The sequence below is a fragment of the Phaethon aethereus genome (assembly GCF_964289735.1).
Source record: "Phaethon aethereus genome assembly, chromosome: 15".
NCBI lineage: Eukaryota > Metazoa > Chordata > Aves > Phaethontiformes > Phaethontidae > Phaethon > Phaethon aethereus.
The window spans coordinates 15,730,585-15,748,391 of NC_138591.1; the positions used below are offsets into that span (position 1 = coordinate 15,730,585).

At 38.2% G+C, this 17,807-nt stretch overlaps 1 protein-coding gene across 2 annotated transcripts in view; it reads right to left on the reverse strand.

Moving 5' to 3' along the window:
* Positions 1–17,807, reverse strand: part of RBFOX1 (RNA binding fox-1 homolog 1) — a gene marked incomplete at both ends in the record, with an annotated part of 1,321,463 nt that overhangs the window by 1,167,641 nt on the left and 136,015 nt on the right. For both annotated transcript variants that reach the window (XM_082006867.1, XM_082006865.1), the window contains one exon: positions 1,451–1,510. In XM_082006867.1, the coding sequence (XP_081862993.1) occupies positions 1,451–1,510 (60 nt within the window). The remainder of the gene's footprint in view (positions 1–1,450; positions 1,511–17,807) is intronic.

The following is a 17,807-nucleotide window of genomic DNA, read 5'->3' on the forward strand; positions in this document are numbered from 1 at the left end:
TCTTCAAAACATATTTTTAACTGATACAAAACTAATTTCAGTGCAAATATATGAAGCACAAAAACAAGTTTCTAAAAATAAACCTTCACCTCTCAACACTATTTTACAAATTCACTTTTGATAAACCAACCGAAAGGCTGCAACTTTTCAGAAGGTATTAGCTTTCAAAAGCTGTTCTGGTAGGAAGGAAGGATCAGTATCAGTACAGAAGAAAATTATTGAAAACAGATATTCTTCTAAAACTTAGTATATGGGGTAAAAAAAAGATACTGTCAAGTCATCATCAGATAATATATACAGAAGACTTAACTTTTGATCTTTCAAGATATTTTTATCTTTACATTAATGCAACTAAGCAGTTGCAAAAGGCAGTGATTTCAAACTGAAAGACATTTGGAAGAAGTCCAACCATCTCCTCCTTTCAATAAACTTTTAACCTTTAAGGTTCATGCTTAAAATTACATTAATCGTACTTACAAACAGGAAAAAGGTTTGCCAAATACTTGAAATATTAGGTATTTCTTTATTCTGACATAAATCCATATTCCTACAACTTGAAGTCCGAGAGGATACAATTCAGATAATCGGAAGAAAAAAATAACCACAAAAAAACAAAACCACAGATGCGCATAGAGTGAAGTAATATCACGTACAATGAAAAGGCCCTAAGACATCATATTGGTGTTTTAGAGGGGCAAAAAAGGAGATTAAAGGTGCTTGACTGCAACAAATTATGAACTCTTACCAACATCAAATGGAGTTCAATATCATCAGCACCTTTGTAAATCAGGCCTATAACATCTTGGCATTAACTTATTTTTGGTATACTTATTTGCTGCCAAGTGATAATATTATATGGAAAATGAAGGACACATGCAGTGTAGAGACAGACTAGATTATTTCTATCCTTTAAGACAACATAAGCTAGTTCCTCTTGGTTCAGCCCCTCTCAGTTTTCCAGCAAACAGTGGCATTACTCTTGCAAATACTTTGGTCTTGCATGCCACTGAACTTGTCTAAACTTCTATTCTCTTTCTGTATCTACCCTCAGTTTGGGACATCACTACAATATGGAATTGCAGGGGGGCTGGCAGTTGTACCCCGACCTACAATTTACTCCTATGCTGTCCTCATAGCAGTGAAACACAACCTGAACCCAAGTCTGTATGTTACGATGCAGTTAGCAGCACACAAGATAGAGTCACCGGGCTATTAATGAACTTACACTGCAATGACTCTAATCAGTTTTGTTCAGTTTGGTAAGACGTATCTTTGTTGTACTATGTACTGAAGTATCAAAGAGCATTTCAGCAAATTCAAGTACAGCCACTGCAAAAGCAGCAAGGTATCACCGGTAACAACTGGTTCCAGTAATTGATGACTGAAACAATTTAGATGATCTAAATTCAGTTACAGAATCTAATCTATTCAGCAAAATGCTTCTACTTACTGGACCTTGAGAACTGTTCTTGGCACTGGAAACCAGAGTCATAACATCAGATTTATAGTCCTGAAAAGGGAGGGGGGAAATCAGATTAAACAGAATAGTTTGCACTTTACATAACAGAAATAAAGATCAATATTGAGCACCACTACATCCAGGCTCAGAGGAGCCATTAATGCAACATTTGATTACAGAGATTTTCATTGCTATTCATCTTATGCATTAGACCCTCTTCACTGAATTACACACCTTCTTGGGTTTACTACAATGATCCTCAAGAAGGCTAGTATTCTTATCCCTATTTTAGAAGGGGGTAGGTGGGTAGGACAGGATGACGATACAGCTCCTGCCTTTCAGAAGCGCAGGCAAAAAGTCCAGTACACTTCCTGAACTAGGTCTGCACAGCCTCGCCATGAAAGTTTGGATGACAATTTCTCATCTGCCTGAAATTCTCTTGGCATCTTATTAAAAAAATTACAATATTGCATTAGAAGGACCCTGGTTTATTCACCTGCTCGGCGGCAGCCATACAGTCTTCTCGCAAACCACTATAGCCTAGGCTGCGCGGGCGAGCAGGTTCGTTGGCTAGGCTGGCACACTCAGCAGGCAGGCTCATCGTCCTCGCAAACAGGTCTACATTTCTGTCTGCCCTAAAGCTACGTAGAATTCCTAGTTTTCTATCCCTCCTGAAGTTTCTCCTTTATCCAAACTGGCATTCCACAAGTGCAGACACCAAGCAGTTTCGGGCGTGGGCATATCTGCTAAAGGCTTTGCACATGCAGCTGAAGACACCAGAAAGCAGACAAAAAAAAAAAAGAACAAATATTACTCTAGTGCAGATAGTGTGAGAATAAGCTGACTACACTGCTGTTAATACAATACAAAAACAAAGGCTTAGAGAGGTTTTTTAATAGGTAATAGAAGTGCCACAGTATCTAAATACAGATAACAAATACAAGTGCAAGACTCAAGTTAGTAATTAAAACAGAACTACTTCTTTTAAAAGGATACGTTAGGAAGTAGTTCACACGTTAAATCTTTATGTCTTTCCAAATAAATACAGCCATTACATTCATATTTATATTTTTAAAAGGTCTCCCCGGGTAGCCTCCTGTTGCCTTGCCTTTCCTGTCAATAAGATCAGATTTGCATGTGGAAGTGAAGCTCTGCAGTTCCTCCTAATGTTTGGGACTGAAAGTGTGAGAAGCTGAAATTGAGGCATGTCTGGCAAAGACAACAGAGAATAACTGCTGTGAATGTCTTCTAATTGTTATTTTCAAGTATGCCTCCAAATATTAAGCTGTTAGATCTTTTATTTATAGGAGATGCACTGTGATCCACCAGACAGAACATATTTCAGGGACTTGATAGTAATTCTCTGATACTTCACTGCATGACCTTTCTGCATGTCACTCCTCTGCATCCCAGATTACCCATTAATATATGGAGGGCTATACCACTTTCTCACCTAAAAGAAGCTTCATGTCTGTAAACTGTCTCAAAAGACAGCTGTTACAGAAACACAGAAACTTAAAACATATTGCATTTGCTACGGACAAATGAAAAGAATGTGTGCTACAAAATTTAACATCTCTAGTGGTATCAAAAACATTCTTATAATTTTTAACTTTTCCTCCATGTATTACAAGTCACAAAAGGGCCTTCTTATGCCTCCACTTAGCATACTAGTTCCTGAAAAGTACAAATAAGAATATCAGTTGCTCTGTTCAGCTTAGCCATTGCATACATTGACTTCTTCATAGGGAATGCCAAGAAACAGACTTTCCAAGGCACCTATAGATGCCAAACTACCATTAGAATTAGCCAAATCCCTATGGTCCAATTGTGTATCGTTCCCACAAAGGAAAGCAGTCACTTTTGTCTGCTGTGAAAAGCTGCAAGCTCCCCAGGACTAACAAACAAAAACACAAAACACATCATCTTCGTTTTCTAGCCCCTGCATAACTTAATAGCGCTTCCACATCCTTACTCAGAGATACATCACGGATAAGCTTTGCATTTTCTACCTTTTCAGGTTTCCTGCATGTTTACTCATTTTACTCTCCTGCTCTCATCTTTTCCTTCACCTGAGCTACTTTATCTTGTTGCTGACCCACAGTTCAGCCACCCCATACACACTTTACTACTTCTGCTTTATTAAGCACATCATAAAAACAGAATATACGTAGAGATACAGTAAAATGTATGTTCAACTACTTGTATGCAATGCCCGTTACCTTCCACTCTGACTTCTAATTAGCATGCTCTTTCTTGTTACAGAGCTATCAGGCAGTAGGTTGCATAGTTGACCCTAGATTATAGTTTCACAGTGCTTGTAAGGGGCACTAAGAATTCAAACTCCACAAGCTAACCGTTTTGCAGGGGTGTTGCTCTTGAGAAACTTTCTAGGGCAGGCAGGCAGATGTACACACAGACAGCAGATTTTATTCTGCACAACTCTTCTCTTTTCCAGAAGGCGATGCCCTGGGTTCCAAATAAATATGCCATTTTAAACAGGTATTATGCAAATATGCTTCTTTTTCCCTACAGCTTATTTCCAAGCATTGCACAGCTCTGTGAACCAGTAACAAATTAATAAACAGCTTTGGACCACTGTTGCATGTGGGACACCTACCTGGAAAGCTTGTGATGTGCTCCATATTAATAACACGCTTGCCACCTGTGATAATCTAGAACACATTGAGCCAGTAAATAAAAGAAAAATTTGCAAAGCTTCTCAGGCAAAGATTTTTTTTTAAGGGAATAGAGAATTCTGACAATAGTGCAGACTAACCTAAGGCTGCTAGCAAGAGCCCGAGTCCTTTCCCCAGTAGTGCCAGAAGCCTGGCCTGGACAGACAGTATCTGCCAAACACCAAACTCCTCCTCTTACATTAAAGATTGAAATCACTATAGCTACAGTAGCAGCATTCAGGTACAGCTTTCTGATAGACAAAAGAGATTTATTCTCTACTCCCAGCCCAAAAATGATCAAATGATTTCCATAGATATGACATCTTCCTATACATTATTCCTGTATTTAAAGCAATCAAAAAATTGTTTTGTGGAGTTGCAGTTGCAGACATTTTCAGGTAATGTGTCGTAATATCATCTCATGTATGTTCAGGTTATGCCAAGTATCATGCCACTGACAAATCATTTAACTAGTCTACAGGAAATGGAAACAACATCACTTCAGCATTGCAGCGTTCATAGCAGCACAAAGAAAAACTCTCTCCCCCTCTTGTAGAACTGTACTTCATGCTCCTGTCGGTGCCTCCTCCAGGCAGTTTCTTTTAGATCTCTTATTTCCACAAACATTTGTATTTTGAGATGATATCTGCTTGGTATGCAATGGTAGAATTGCAACAACCTTTTACAGGCTCTTATCAAGGTCTGCTGTAAGGGGCAGCTGTGCTGTCTGTGCATCAGGCTTTCCAGAAGTTTCTTATGATTTCCTTCTCTATCCATCTGCCCCTACAGACATCATGAAACAGCATTAAAACACTCCTTAAGTTTTATGTAGGGCAAACCCTTCTCCCCACCCCTCCAACTGGAAGTTTAAAGTACATGTCAGCTTACAGACATTACTATCCATTCTTCTGCCTTTAATAGGAAAAATAAATTTTGGCAATCTTTCCCCCAGTGTTAAAAATCTTAGCTACTCCCTAGGGATAGAAAGAATCAATGCAAGTGAGATCCAGATTTTCTTTCTTGGAGCACTGCTACTTCCAGCAATTTATTTGACTGACTATGCCTTCTATTACCATGTAAATTGTTTCAGGCTGCAGGAAAAAAAAAAGTATTAATCTCCTCTCAGTAAGTCATAAAATAAAGAAATCAATTTCAAGGTCAATTTAGTCTAAATAACACCTGCCGCCCTTTTTGTAACATGCAGACTCCTCTGAAACACTAAGTTGCTGTCTATAAAGGCATCAATATGTGATGTTTCACATAAATTAAGGTAACGTAGTACAGTACAGCCTATTTTCAGTGTACCATCTGAGGCTTGACAAAAAAATATTCAAAACAGGTTCCTTGTCCTCATACATTTACAGTATAAACATGAGGCTTTATAACAGAGAACTAGAGCCAAGAAACTCTTGTGTATGTTAAGGTCTGGTTCTGCAAGAAGCTTATATCTCATGAGGTTCTGGAGATATGGAAGAATTCTTAGCTCTGTGCAGAAAGCATGCAGGTTCACAAAGGGTGAGCCTCAAAGCAAGAATATCATGGGGTGGGACAGACAAGAAAGTACTAAAAACAAGAAAAAAAAAAATCTTTTCTCCTCCTAGTGGAAAGCAGAATGGAAAGGAAACAGGGTAATGGTATTTTTTTCTCTCCAAACCATCAATTCAGGAAAGGAAAATGACTGAAGTTTTTTTTTTTTCTTCTCTTAAAAGAGGAAAAGAGAGAAATTTTCAAGTGGAGATCCATTTTTGTGGTGGTCAAAAATAGTCCTGTTCTTCTAAGTACACTTGATAGGTTTTCATAGTAGCTAGCAGAAGACTGCATTTGACAACTCTAGAGATCCTGTATATTCATGCACTGTCTCCTGAAAAGTTCACCTTGAACTCTTATTACATTCCCGACAGGCAATGGAGAAGCTACAATGCCAGAGGACTGGTGAATGTGTTTCTCCCCAGTGCAATAGTTCTTTCCCGTAAGGTTAAGACAACTGCTTTTCCTTTCCCGTGTACAACTCTCAGCAGTGCTGCTGCCTCTCTAAATACAAAGTCCCGGACAGAGTGATTCTGAGCTGCTAGGTAGGCAAGAGGGATAGTTATTTGGAACAGAACTGGAGTTCAGGGAGAGGATTCTTTCACAAACAGCCAAGATACCCCAAATCTCTGTAGTACCCAGTAGGTTGGAAGTTGAGGAACATGCCAAGCCTGCCACATCTAAAAAGATAAAAGGGTATTTTTTTGTTCCAGCCTTTTTATTTCTTCCCCTGGGTCCCCTAGCAGAAGATAATCCAGACAATCAGTACCCAAGCAGCAAAAGTTCCTGAATGAAACAGATATTCATATATTCTGGAAAAGGGATTGCATATTCTTGTAAGAATTCTCTAATGAAAATAAAACAGTATTTTGAAGGCTTTTGAAGAGGGCTGAAAACATAAAGATGCGCAAGGTTGAACAGACAGCAAGTTGAAATTAGTTTATAGAAGACTGTTTAATAGCAAGAGCCTTTTAAACCACAACAGATTTTGGCTTCCCTAACAGAAACATTACAGTTCTTCTCTAGGACAAGGAATCTGCCAAAGGTGTTTGCCAGGCATACAAAGAATGACATTCCTATGCAGAACACTACAACAGCGGAATTCTCCCTCCAACAGCTGGTTGGAAAGCGCTAAGTGATGTCCGAGGCCCTTCCACATTTTACTGCAGAGCTGAATCTGGCGATTACTGAAGGGGTTTTCACTTCCTGTTCTACACAGTAGAAACACATTCCTATTGTACACAGAGAAAAAAACAAAACCAACTATGTTATTTAGAGCAGGGACTAAGTTCAGGGTCAGACAATACTATGCCTATTTCACAATCCATAATTAGCAATGGAACATGGATCAATTTTATACATGTAGTCTTTATATGTATTGAGCTCTATATTTAAGATACTTGGGAGAACAACTTGCACTTAAAATAATCAAAATAGCATTTAATCAACTAATATTTGCGTATAGAGTACAATTCCCCTGTAGTATAACAACAGTAAAAATTATCTTCAAAGAAAACAAATTGTTGAAATCCATGGTCCTGAATCCTATTTAATGTAAAGCACTCCGAAATCTTACCATCACAAGCCATGGAAGATAATGGTTGCATGTCAGGAGCTACCAATATACTTACAGATTCAGTAAGTCAAGAAACAAATGTGACATTTACTAGAAGTGATAATCATGTTAACATTATACCATGTAAAGTTATACAAATATTTATTTTGCAGTTGAACATGTCTAACAGCATAAGATTCCACAGTAGAAAAAAATAAATCAAAGTCTGGAATGGCTAATCAAGAGCCCAAAAATATTAGAAACTTAAGGAAAAGTAACTTTTTTAAAAAAATAGAGTATTGGTTGAGGTTAAAGGAAATAGATGTAACATGAACAGAGATACAGAGCAGGAAAGAGTAACATAAGAAATTAGAAGAACTTTTTTCAATGGGAAATTATCTTTTCAGTATGTCAAGCACAAGCTTCAAAATGCTGAACAAGGAGTCCCTGGAAAGAATATGGGGAGATGTTTCCTGAAGATGAAGAACATAAACAACGCAAGAAGAAACCCAGATTATTCCTAACAACATTTGCCCAACTAAATTGTTGAGTATTTCCTAATCCTCAGTCAGTGAAGTAGGTAAATTATTGCAGGATCTGCTGTGAAATCAAACTGAAGGAAAAGACAAAACAAGAGTTAAATAATTTCAAAATGTAATCACAAAGAAAAGTGCTAAGATGAGGATGTCTGACATGGCTTATTTATCTCTTGAGTAGGATTACTTCAGGTTTATTGAGGCAGAAGCTTTCAGTAACCTGCAAGTCTCTCAGGGACATTTATCTGTGAGTGCTAAAAGACAATCAGGAACAGAATCTGTAGAGTAACAATAATCATCACTGAGGTCTCACGCTTTGAAGAGTTCATCCTTGCACTGTAATAGCCAGCAAACATCCCCACATATCTTGGGAAACTGGTACTGCCCTTAGGTACAGGTAGATCTCAAAGTACAAAATTTCAGCTGAGTTCAGGTAAGAAATAAAAAGTCTGTCTTTGCTGGAAGCGCGGAGAAACCCAGCTGGGCTGTAATTTCTACTCAAAACAGCTCATATAATGTCTCCAATGATCCCTGGCCCGTACCAAATGAAGCAAAAATTGTTGTGCTAGAAATCTTAGAGAAACACAGTCCCATCACACTCCATCATTGAAACAAGCCGTTAGGAAACATTAAAGAAAATGTTGGAATGTTCATGAGTTTAACTGAATTTAAAGACAAAAGTTCAGACACAGGAATGTATCCTGGTTTATTCCCCGCCCTCCCACATGGAGAGGTTTCTTATACTATATCATTTTTGATCAATGACTGTTTTCAGATTTATTTCTCTAGAGTGGTCTACCTGCCTTACCACAGAAACAGAAAATATTATTTGAGAAGGTACTTTTAACAGGATTCTACCATGTCAGATATTAGATTTGTGTGTAGCTCCATTCTAACTGGCGTCAAGTTCTGTTAGTGGCATGGCATTAATGTTATGCTAATAGCAATGAATTTTAACTACCTTGTATGCTCCTACCCCCAAACTGCTTAGACAGGTTAAGTTATATGCAAGTTTCTGTGACGGAGACTTCAGAAAATAATCAAAATATAAGCATAGTTGCCATGTTACTAGGATCAATTACATGAATCTTTGAAGGTTGCTCATTTAGAATTAATTGAGTCTCTCAAACTTATTGTAAAATTAACTGGTATCTACATGAAGTCTTTTTTATAAAAAGACTAGAACATAATTTTTCCAATCTGATACATACAGGCCTACATTTGTATATTTAGTATTTCTGCCTGTATATGCCTAGGCAGAAATACTGAATGTGTGTGTTGGACCAACATGATCAAGTCTCCTTTGTATGGATTGCTGTTACTCTAATGTGGCAGAGTCTTGACTTGGAAAAATAATTATTTCACTGCTGTAGAAACCTAGCAGTTTGTGCGGGATAAAAGATGGCTGCACACCCCTCTGCTTTAAATGGCCTTAGGAAACACAGCTGACTACTTCCCAGCCACATAGCATCACCCGGCTTTCAAAAGCCTTTTCCTTCTTCCTTCCTGCTAATAGCGGTATTACGCTGTGGACGCTACAGCCATGACTTAAACGATAAGGACTGATAAAAATACATATGCTAAATATTAATACGTTACACCTTGTGCTGTGGTACTCAATATGTAACCTTCCCTCACCTCCTATTACAGCAGCATGCTGTGCGCTGCCCATGACTTGGGTAGTTTCTCCTAAGAGTACTTCAATCTTAAATTTGCTTTCTCAGAACAAATTTTAGTGTATGTACCACCTGTTATTTGTTAATATGTTATAACAACTGTTCTCTGAATGTGGTTCAACGCAGAGCTGCAATTACAAACCACCTTCTTCTCAGAACACTTGCTGTTTTAGCAGAGATTTCTTGTAGGACTGAAAGAAAGCTACAGTTAAGTATTTCAATCTTTGTTATACTAGTACTATTCATGTTATTTTTCAGGGAGGTTGATGAGGCCTGAAATAACAGGAGATTTCTTCTTTTTATTGAAGAAATACATATAAATGCAAACAAAAGTAAGGAATCAATTTGAAATCCTAGGATAGCTTTCCAATAAATAAAAGTAAAATGAAAATTCAGTTGCATGCAGCTATTACAAGCTCATATAATTCTCTGGCAAGATAGCACTTATAGCTCTGTGTTTATTTCTGTCAGTATAGTATGAGGAATGCTCTATCAGTTAGAACCAGATTACAAAAAAATAAGATTTAATTTAAGACTAAATGGCATGAGTCCTGAGGGCAATTTAAAATTTGTATATTTAAGAAAAATCTATACAGCTTGCAAGAAATAATACTTTGCACAGTAAGTTTATGAAGGTATACACTCTATGAAATTATGTAGATAGTGCTAACACGCTACAGTACACGTCAGTTTAAACAAACCAGCAGTAAAAATATAGTAACAATAGAAAAGGAAAGCAATAAAAAGCAGATGCTCTGAGCAAGTATTGTAACATGCAGAGAATTGGGTGCACAAAGAATAGACTTTAAGACAAAAATTCTTGTATTGCTTCACCACAACCAACTCCCTCCTCTCTGCCATTGGGTGAAACCGGTTTCCATAGCACATTATGGAAGCAAGAATAACAGCAGTCACATGAGTGCAAGAATTTTCAGTCTCTGTAGTACTCTAAGATATTACAACTTAGAAGACAAGCATGTGACTGCATTAGAAACTGAATGAGAACATCCCTCGATACTGCTCTGTGCTGTACCTATGCCCTCTTCCGAAACATTTCTCCTCAAAGATGGCAGTATGGAAGCAAAACCCTAGCTAACCCAGAGAAACCAGCTGTATTGAAATCATAGACCTATGGAAAGAGTTTGAGTTTTGTCACTATTTCAAGACTACAAAACATATGCCAAGTTTGAATTTTCCTATTAGAGCTTTCTCTTGTTGATGACTTGCTTAAAAGCATCTACCTTTTCTAAGCTATTTAACTGACAATAAAAGCATGTATTGAAATGTGTCAACATCAGCAGACTTTCAGGGAACAACAAATTCAGGTCAACAAAAACACAATGAGCCTGAACCAAAACTCAAAAAAAAAAAAAAAAAATAGAGAATCCTTCCATTGAGTCAAGTTCAAGGAGAAAAACAGCAATAAGATGGCCTACAAACATGAACCTAGTTTGGAATCATTGTAATTTTGCTTAACTTCAGTATTACTCCAGATTTTCATCAGTGAAACAGGTTAGAACCAAATTGATTGTGTCTCATTCATATGTACCCCTGTCACCAGCCCTTGGCAAATAGCAATACCACGACATACATGCAGATATTTCTAACTGACAGTGACGTTTTCTGTTTGTTCAGAGTCTCTAATATGTAATTGCCACTGTTGAGAACAAATTCCTCAAACCAAAGGTGTAAGCAGAGCACATACCTTTATCAATACGGGAAATGAAAGGGGACATGCATGCAGAATGGTGGCTTGGCTTCCTTTCAGCCAGAGAAACCTTCAAGTACTGTCAGATCCAGCATCTTGTCTCTAGCACAGAGTGTGCTTAGCACCAATCAGGGCATATAAGAATAGGTAACCGTTTCCACTAATGGAACTCAGGATGTCCTTCACAAACTGAATGTGTCCCCTTAAAATCTGGGAAGAAAGCCTATATTTAGCTTTCTGAAAGTTATCTACTTTCCTTGGGCTGCAGGAGGAGCTCTTTGTAGTGATTACTGTCTTACTACAGAGTAGATTAGTATCCACAAAAACCTCTAAGCAAAGGAGAGAGTAGGTATACTCTCCTGACAGAAATGCAAGTGCATCCAAACCACCCCCAAAACCAGAGAAATTAAGGCACAGGCCTTTCCTTAAAAACACACAGAAAAGTAGCAGTCCTCAGAAAGAGGGGAAATATGTGAAAACAGGGGCCAAAGAGAACATCACTTGCCTGTGTGGCAGCCCAAGCCAGCTCATGACCAAGCCCTGTGCAGGTATCCCTGTTAATATTAACACGGCTTCCAAACAGACACCTTCACCCCTTTGAAGTCATAAAGCTGAACCATGTCCTCAATAAGCCACTGAAATCAAACTTCTCCGCAAGCTAAAACTTGCTGCTTAAAGTAAACAAAATGCTTTTGTGTATTCGTGACAAAAGTTTCTTCTCTCTTGTTGCTCCATGTGTAGAGTTGGGCATCAAAAGGATTTGTGGCTGTTTTAGTTTCAGGGCGTGAAGGTGTGCAACCAAAGCAGACAGCTGTTAGGCAACTCAAAGTTGTGTGGCAGGTGAGAATTCACTTCTGAAATGGACATTTAATTCCAGGGAGAGAAGATCATCAATACTTTCAAAACACAAACATTCTTTCCCTAAAAATAAGCTTTTAGGAGGATTAAACAATTTCTGAAGAAAGCTAAACAAGATAAAAAGAGACATTTAAAATTAAGAAGCATTTTAAAAGTTAGCAATTTTCTAAATCTTTATCAAAAACTGCATGGTAAGAATTTTCATCAGTTTCATGATGGACTTGGCACTGACACCTAGCTATAGCCAGACATGACTTCTGATTCAGAGTTTAGTCCGATCACTTGGTCTCTTTCCTCTCCTTTGCCTGAAGCGAGCCATGTCAGGACCCAGTTCTCTCCTCCACACCCTGTGTTAGCTGTCTATAACCCATCTATTGCCCACACAGTTTATTTTATAACATTTTGATTAATGATTTGCCAGTGGCTGCTCTGTTCCCTGGGTGACTACCCCATAAGAGGAGCTCACGCACATGTGTAGAGAAGCTGGTACCTACCTGCCTCTAGAAGGCACATGGCAAGTTTTAAACGTCTCATCCACTGCCTGCAGCTCCCTGAAATACCATTCAGTCAGGACTCAATGGTACAATGAGCAAGACCTTACACACATAAAACTGGCTACTGAGAAGATGATGCAGAAAAAGTTACAAAAGGCACAGGAAAAGAAGAAAGCTCTTCTATTAAAAGACATTTTTGCTTCATAAGCTTACTTTAACTAAAGGTCTTTCTGCTGGGTGTCAGACCAATGCCAGCCCTTTAGGGCTTTCCATCTTCCATTAACGATACAGGAATCCTAACTCAACAAATTTGAACGGAGTATTCGTTTGCTGGGTTATTACAACTAGTTACATCATTTTCCACACAACATCTATCATCAACTGCCCTTTTTGTCTTCCTTCAGTTGTTTATGTTTGGGTTTTGTTTTTAAATAGAAGGCATAAAACTGAACCCACTCTTCAAGATACAGATAGAGCAAAGACTCCCATAGCGACTTAACAATATTCTTGCTGTTGTTCTCTAGTCTTCCCATAAGAGGCTTTCTTGCCCTTGTAAAATATCACCAGCTTTCCAGTAGGAGATTTATCATACTTTGCTAAAAAGCATCCAGCAGCAGACACCTCCGCTTACTGGTCTATATTTGATTACAGGGGTTCCTGTGTTCCTGTTGCTCAACAGAAAAAAAATTCACCTACTAGTTGTATAAAGAGGTTCCATCTTGGGTACCATGACACAAGTTACATTGGCTTTTCCTGGGGCTCCCAGCACTTAAATCCTTACAGCACAGACAACTCTTTGTTATTCGCTATGCAGTAGTGCATAGTAGATATCCTACGGCCCAGATACTCTTAAGTCAGGATTAGTTTGTATCATTAACTTTTGCATATGAGGAGAGGCTAATATGGAGATATTATATGCTATGAGACACAAGCTTTTATGTGGTCATCATTACACATTTCTCTGAGATCACAAGACCACCTATTCATTTTTGTTTTGGAGAGAAAAACATTGATTTTACCATAGGTGGATTTGCAAATGAAATGCTACCAAGATGTGAATGTCAACAACTTGCTTCATAAATCAAACTGAATATAATGCCAATGCATTACTGCCAACGCGTGGAACATGGAAACATAGAAGAAAAGGAAGCATCGACCCACAATTTACACCAGCCAATCCGTGTGGAGAAGCATGAACAGAACATTCACATCAGAGCATTCACACACATGTTATGACAGCACACAAGTCAAGCTGTGGAATCTGCTCTTACATTTATTTCAGGATGAGGACGTGCTTGAGCATGTTTATTTGCTGTGCCACTTTCTGTGGCATGGAACAGGACTTTACTTCGGGTTGAAATTCACTGTTGGACAGGACAAAGGCAACTTCCAGTTGTTGCAGATCTCTGCTCCGGCGGACCAACAGGAAGTAGTTAAATTCAAACACAGCCACAGTTCCAGATGAACTACATTTCACAACTTGTCTTGCTTGTCCAAATGTCACTCCACCAACAGGAGGCACATTTAAGCAGCCAATACTGACTCTGGTGTTTTGTTCTGTTCCAAATACAGTACTGGCTCCCTGGTTACTTGCTAAGGTGAATTCGCATGGGAAGTTACTCTACCTGGGGCCTGTTTTGTTATCTGAGGCTTACTGAGTCTGAAATTATAGTCGCTAGATTATAAATCAAAAGACATCTAGTTAAATGAATTCATAGCAACATTAGAGCTTACAGTTTGGCAGAAATACTGACTGTACTTGTGAGGAAAGTATACTCATTGAAATGTGCATAACACCAATAAAAATTCATGTCCCAAAGAAAACAATTTTCTTTACATGTCATGAAATTTCCATTAATTTAGTAACAACAGTCAGGTTGTAAATAACATTTGTTTAATAAAGGTTGGCTTTTTCTTACTGTGTGTCCAGCTCTACAGAGAAATGTTGGATTTCGGAACATTTTGTATTTTAGCTCTCACTCTTTCACCCCTCAGCTATTTGAGCATAGGAGGCAATGAAAAAGAGATTATTGTCTAGAAGGAAAAAGAATCCTGCAAGCAGATTGCAGGACTTGATACTAGAAGCCATAATACCCCTTTATATTCAGCAATAAGTACTGATAAGCACCGAAACCGTCATATATCCAGTGTTCACAGTACAGTTGCCTGAAGGTGTAAACATGAATTTAATGCTAAGTCTACACTATGGTTTTTATCAGCATAGCTACAGAGTTTAATCACCTAGGGCTGTGGAAAGACTAGCTCTATCCTCCCAGCCATACTGTTACTGGAAGGAAGGTTGAGCTATGAAATCAGACACCAAGCCTCACCTTTTATTATGCACTGATCTGCCTGCATGGCTGGGGAGAGTGTGGAGATAAGGAACGGTTAAAACCTGCTGAACATGACGGCTGCTACTGGAATACTGGTATACCAGTAATGGCTGCTCCCTATTCTCCCACATTCAAACAGAATAGAATACTGAGCACAAAACATTGGTCAGAACAGCTCCACCTCTACTTTTATGTCCCTAAAGCCTTTTCCAGGCCCTTAAATCATGGAATTGAAAGTTACTATGAAAATTAGGAGGTGGTTTGTTTTTTCTGATTTAGAACTAATTTTTAGAACGAAGAGTTACTGTTGCATTTCAGTGGTATTGCCAAGCAATTTCAGAGATACACAACACACACATTTTATAAAAACTCATGAGAGCAGCAGTCCAAAGAAAGCGTTAATAAGACATTTCTAAATACTGAGGTTTTCCTCCTCTCAAATTAGACTACCAGAATCTCAAATAAGGCCCAGTTCAACAATTTCAAAGGGTCAAATGTTGGTTTCACTGTCATTTCATTTTTCCCCCGGATCTTAATCTTTCTTTAAAAAAAGCAGCTATGCTTATTCTCAGAAATAGCGAGACGTGAATCTTCCTCCCAGAGCATCTCGTGCTTACTTGCCAAGTCATACTGTGAATCTGCTTAATCACAATTTACAAGTCAATTGACAGACATCACTCGTCCTGTCCTGCTGACGGACGAGGCAAGCTGACTGTGAAATATATTGTCAGTTTTTAAGGCATTGCCTTAACCAAACAGAAATGGGCTAATAGCAATGCCAAGTTGTCAACAAGAGGGAATAATTTTTAGGAAAATAATAATAAGCCCTCCTCGCAATACTAATGCTAAATGACCTGAAAAACTTTCCTTAGGGACTGAAGCCATAGAACAAATTTCATTTTATCTTCATAGATCTGACAGCTCAATTTCCCAAGTTCCCAGGGACTTTCAGCAGCGCTGAGCAGAGGCAGTAACAAATGTCAGTGTTTACTTTGAAATCTCTTTGTTAAAGCTCTCTGTACTCAGCAGTCTCTTTAATAACACTCTTTAGGCACAAGCAAAGCATCTTCTGCATAAAGCAATAGGGAGTGACTCAGCAGAGTGTGTCTATGATGTTTAAACAAGATGGAATTGCTGTATTTAACTAACATATGTTGAAGGTTTTCTAACGTGAATTCAAGCTCTTCAGCTCAATATGACTATAAATTATAATTTCAAGTAAGTTATAAAACCGTTCAGATTCAGTCATTTCCCACAAGCTCTCCCCAATTCCACACACTGGCTACAGAAGCAAATGATTTTTCCTTCTGTGCAGGAGTTTGCAGCAAATAACTTCAAAGTCACCCCTAATGTCCCCCAGATTCTATTTTTTTTAAAAAAATCTCTTCTCCAGTGTCATCCCTACAGACAAATACATCCCTATGACAAATACTGCCAAGGGTCAAACCGTCCCCTGTTGGAATCCACATCCCCCTCTTGTGGGCATCCACTGGTTGGATCTTGTTACTTGTGCCATACGCTTATGGGTATACGGAAAGGACTTTGAATAATAGCAGAAGAAAAAAAAATAAAACCAAAAATACAAACATACAAAAAACAGTCATAAGCATGGCGCCAAGGAAAGATTCTGTCCAAAATGTTTATTGTCCTCACCCTTTTTCCTCCAAAACTCTCTCACACCTTCCTAGTTGAAAAACTGAGATATTTTCCTATCCTCTGGCAGAACACCAAAACATTAATGTTTTCTTTTCAATAGGCTGACGTACTGCTTCTTTCTTTCTGTGTTGGTGGCACAGACCACAACTAAGGTACACAACATTGATTCTTCCCACACAGGGTCTCATAACTAACACTTGACATCTCTGACAATGCAGCAAATGCCTCGGTGAAACCATAGTGTTGGGATAGCTGTCATCCTTCTGTGCTACGTAGTTATTTCCATGTGAGACCCGAATAAGAAAAAATACCTTATAGGATATAACCCTTTGAGGGAAAAGTGCACTTTTCAAGTCATTGCACCCCCAGGGTTAGCTTTGCATTTTCATGCTCATTGGTAGTGCCCTGCTGTACAAGTCAGCAAACCTATTCAGACAAGTTTTCTTCCTTGCTGATGTCAAATGACAAAAATCTCAAGTTAATAAACAAATGTGGTCAACTCCTTAATAATACAACTCTCAATCTTCCACAGAATATCAAAAAAGGAAAAAAAGGAAAAGTTTGGGGTTTTGTCATTTTGTTATCTGTTTGGTTTTTCCTTAATAATATGGTGTAAAAAATTTTGACAGCATATCTCATTTGCCTCTTGAAATTTATGATTCTTGTAACTGCTCTACCAATCTTCATCCATTTTGGAAATTTATTATCTTAATATGTGGGAACTTGTTACATCACTTCGGCTGGCCAGAGGAGATTTCTCTCATTGCACTTCCAACAGAACAGTAAAGGTTAGAAACTGATGGGGCTGAACCCTTTCTGTTCAGTATGCATGCCTTTTCAGCTGTAAAGTCAATAGATATTGTTAGGTCAGCTAGCAGTTTTATTTATCAAGCAATCAAATATTAAGTACACAATGAACAGGGAAATATTTCTATCTATTCTACAGCCAGCTCATGTTTACATACATGTGTGCATTCACTTCAGCCAATGAAAGGAAAACAATTGCCAAGTTCAGTGAATTGTTCTCAGGCATTAATTTCACCTGTGAATCCATACTGGTCCTTAACATGAGTCAACTGCCTTAACTAAATGTTCTCAGTTGATTTTTTTTTTTTTTTTTTAATTGCATACATTTGCCCTTTCAGGAAGGGAAAACTTTGCCTTTCAAAGGCCTACTGACATTGCATCTATGTACTGTTACTTACATATTTAAACTTCATCAGGTACACAAAATTCTGCAGTCTCAAACACATACGTATTAATACTACTATTTAACCCATTAAGTTACAGTAATTCTTATATTCATGATGTAGAGGGCATTTTAATT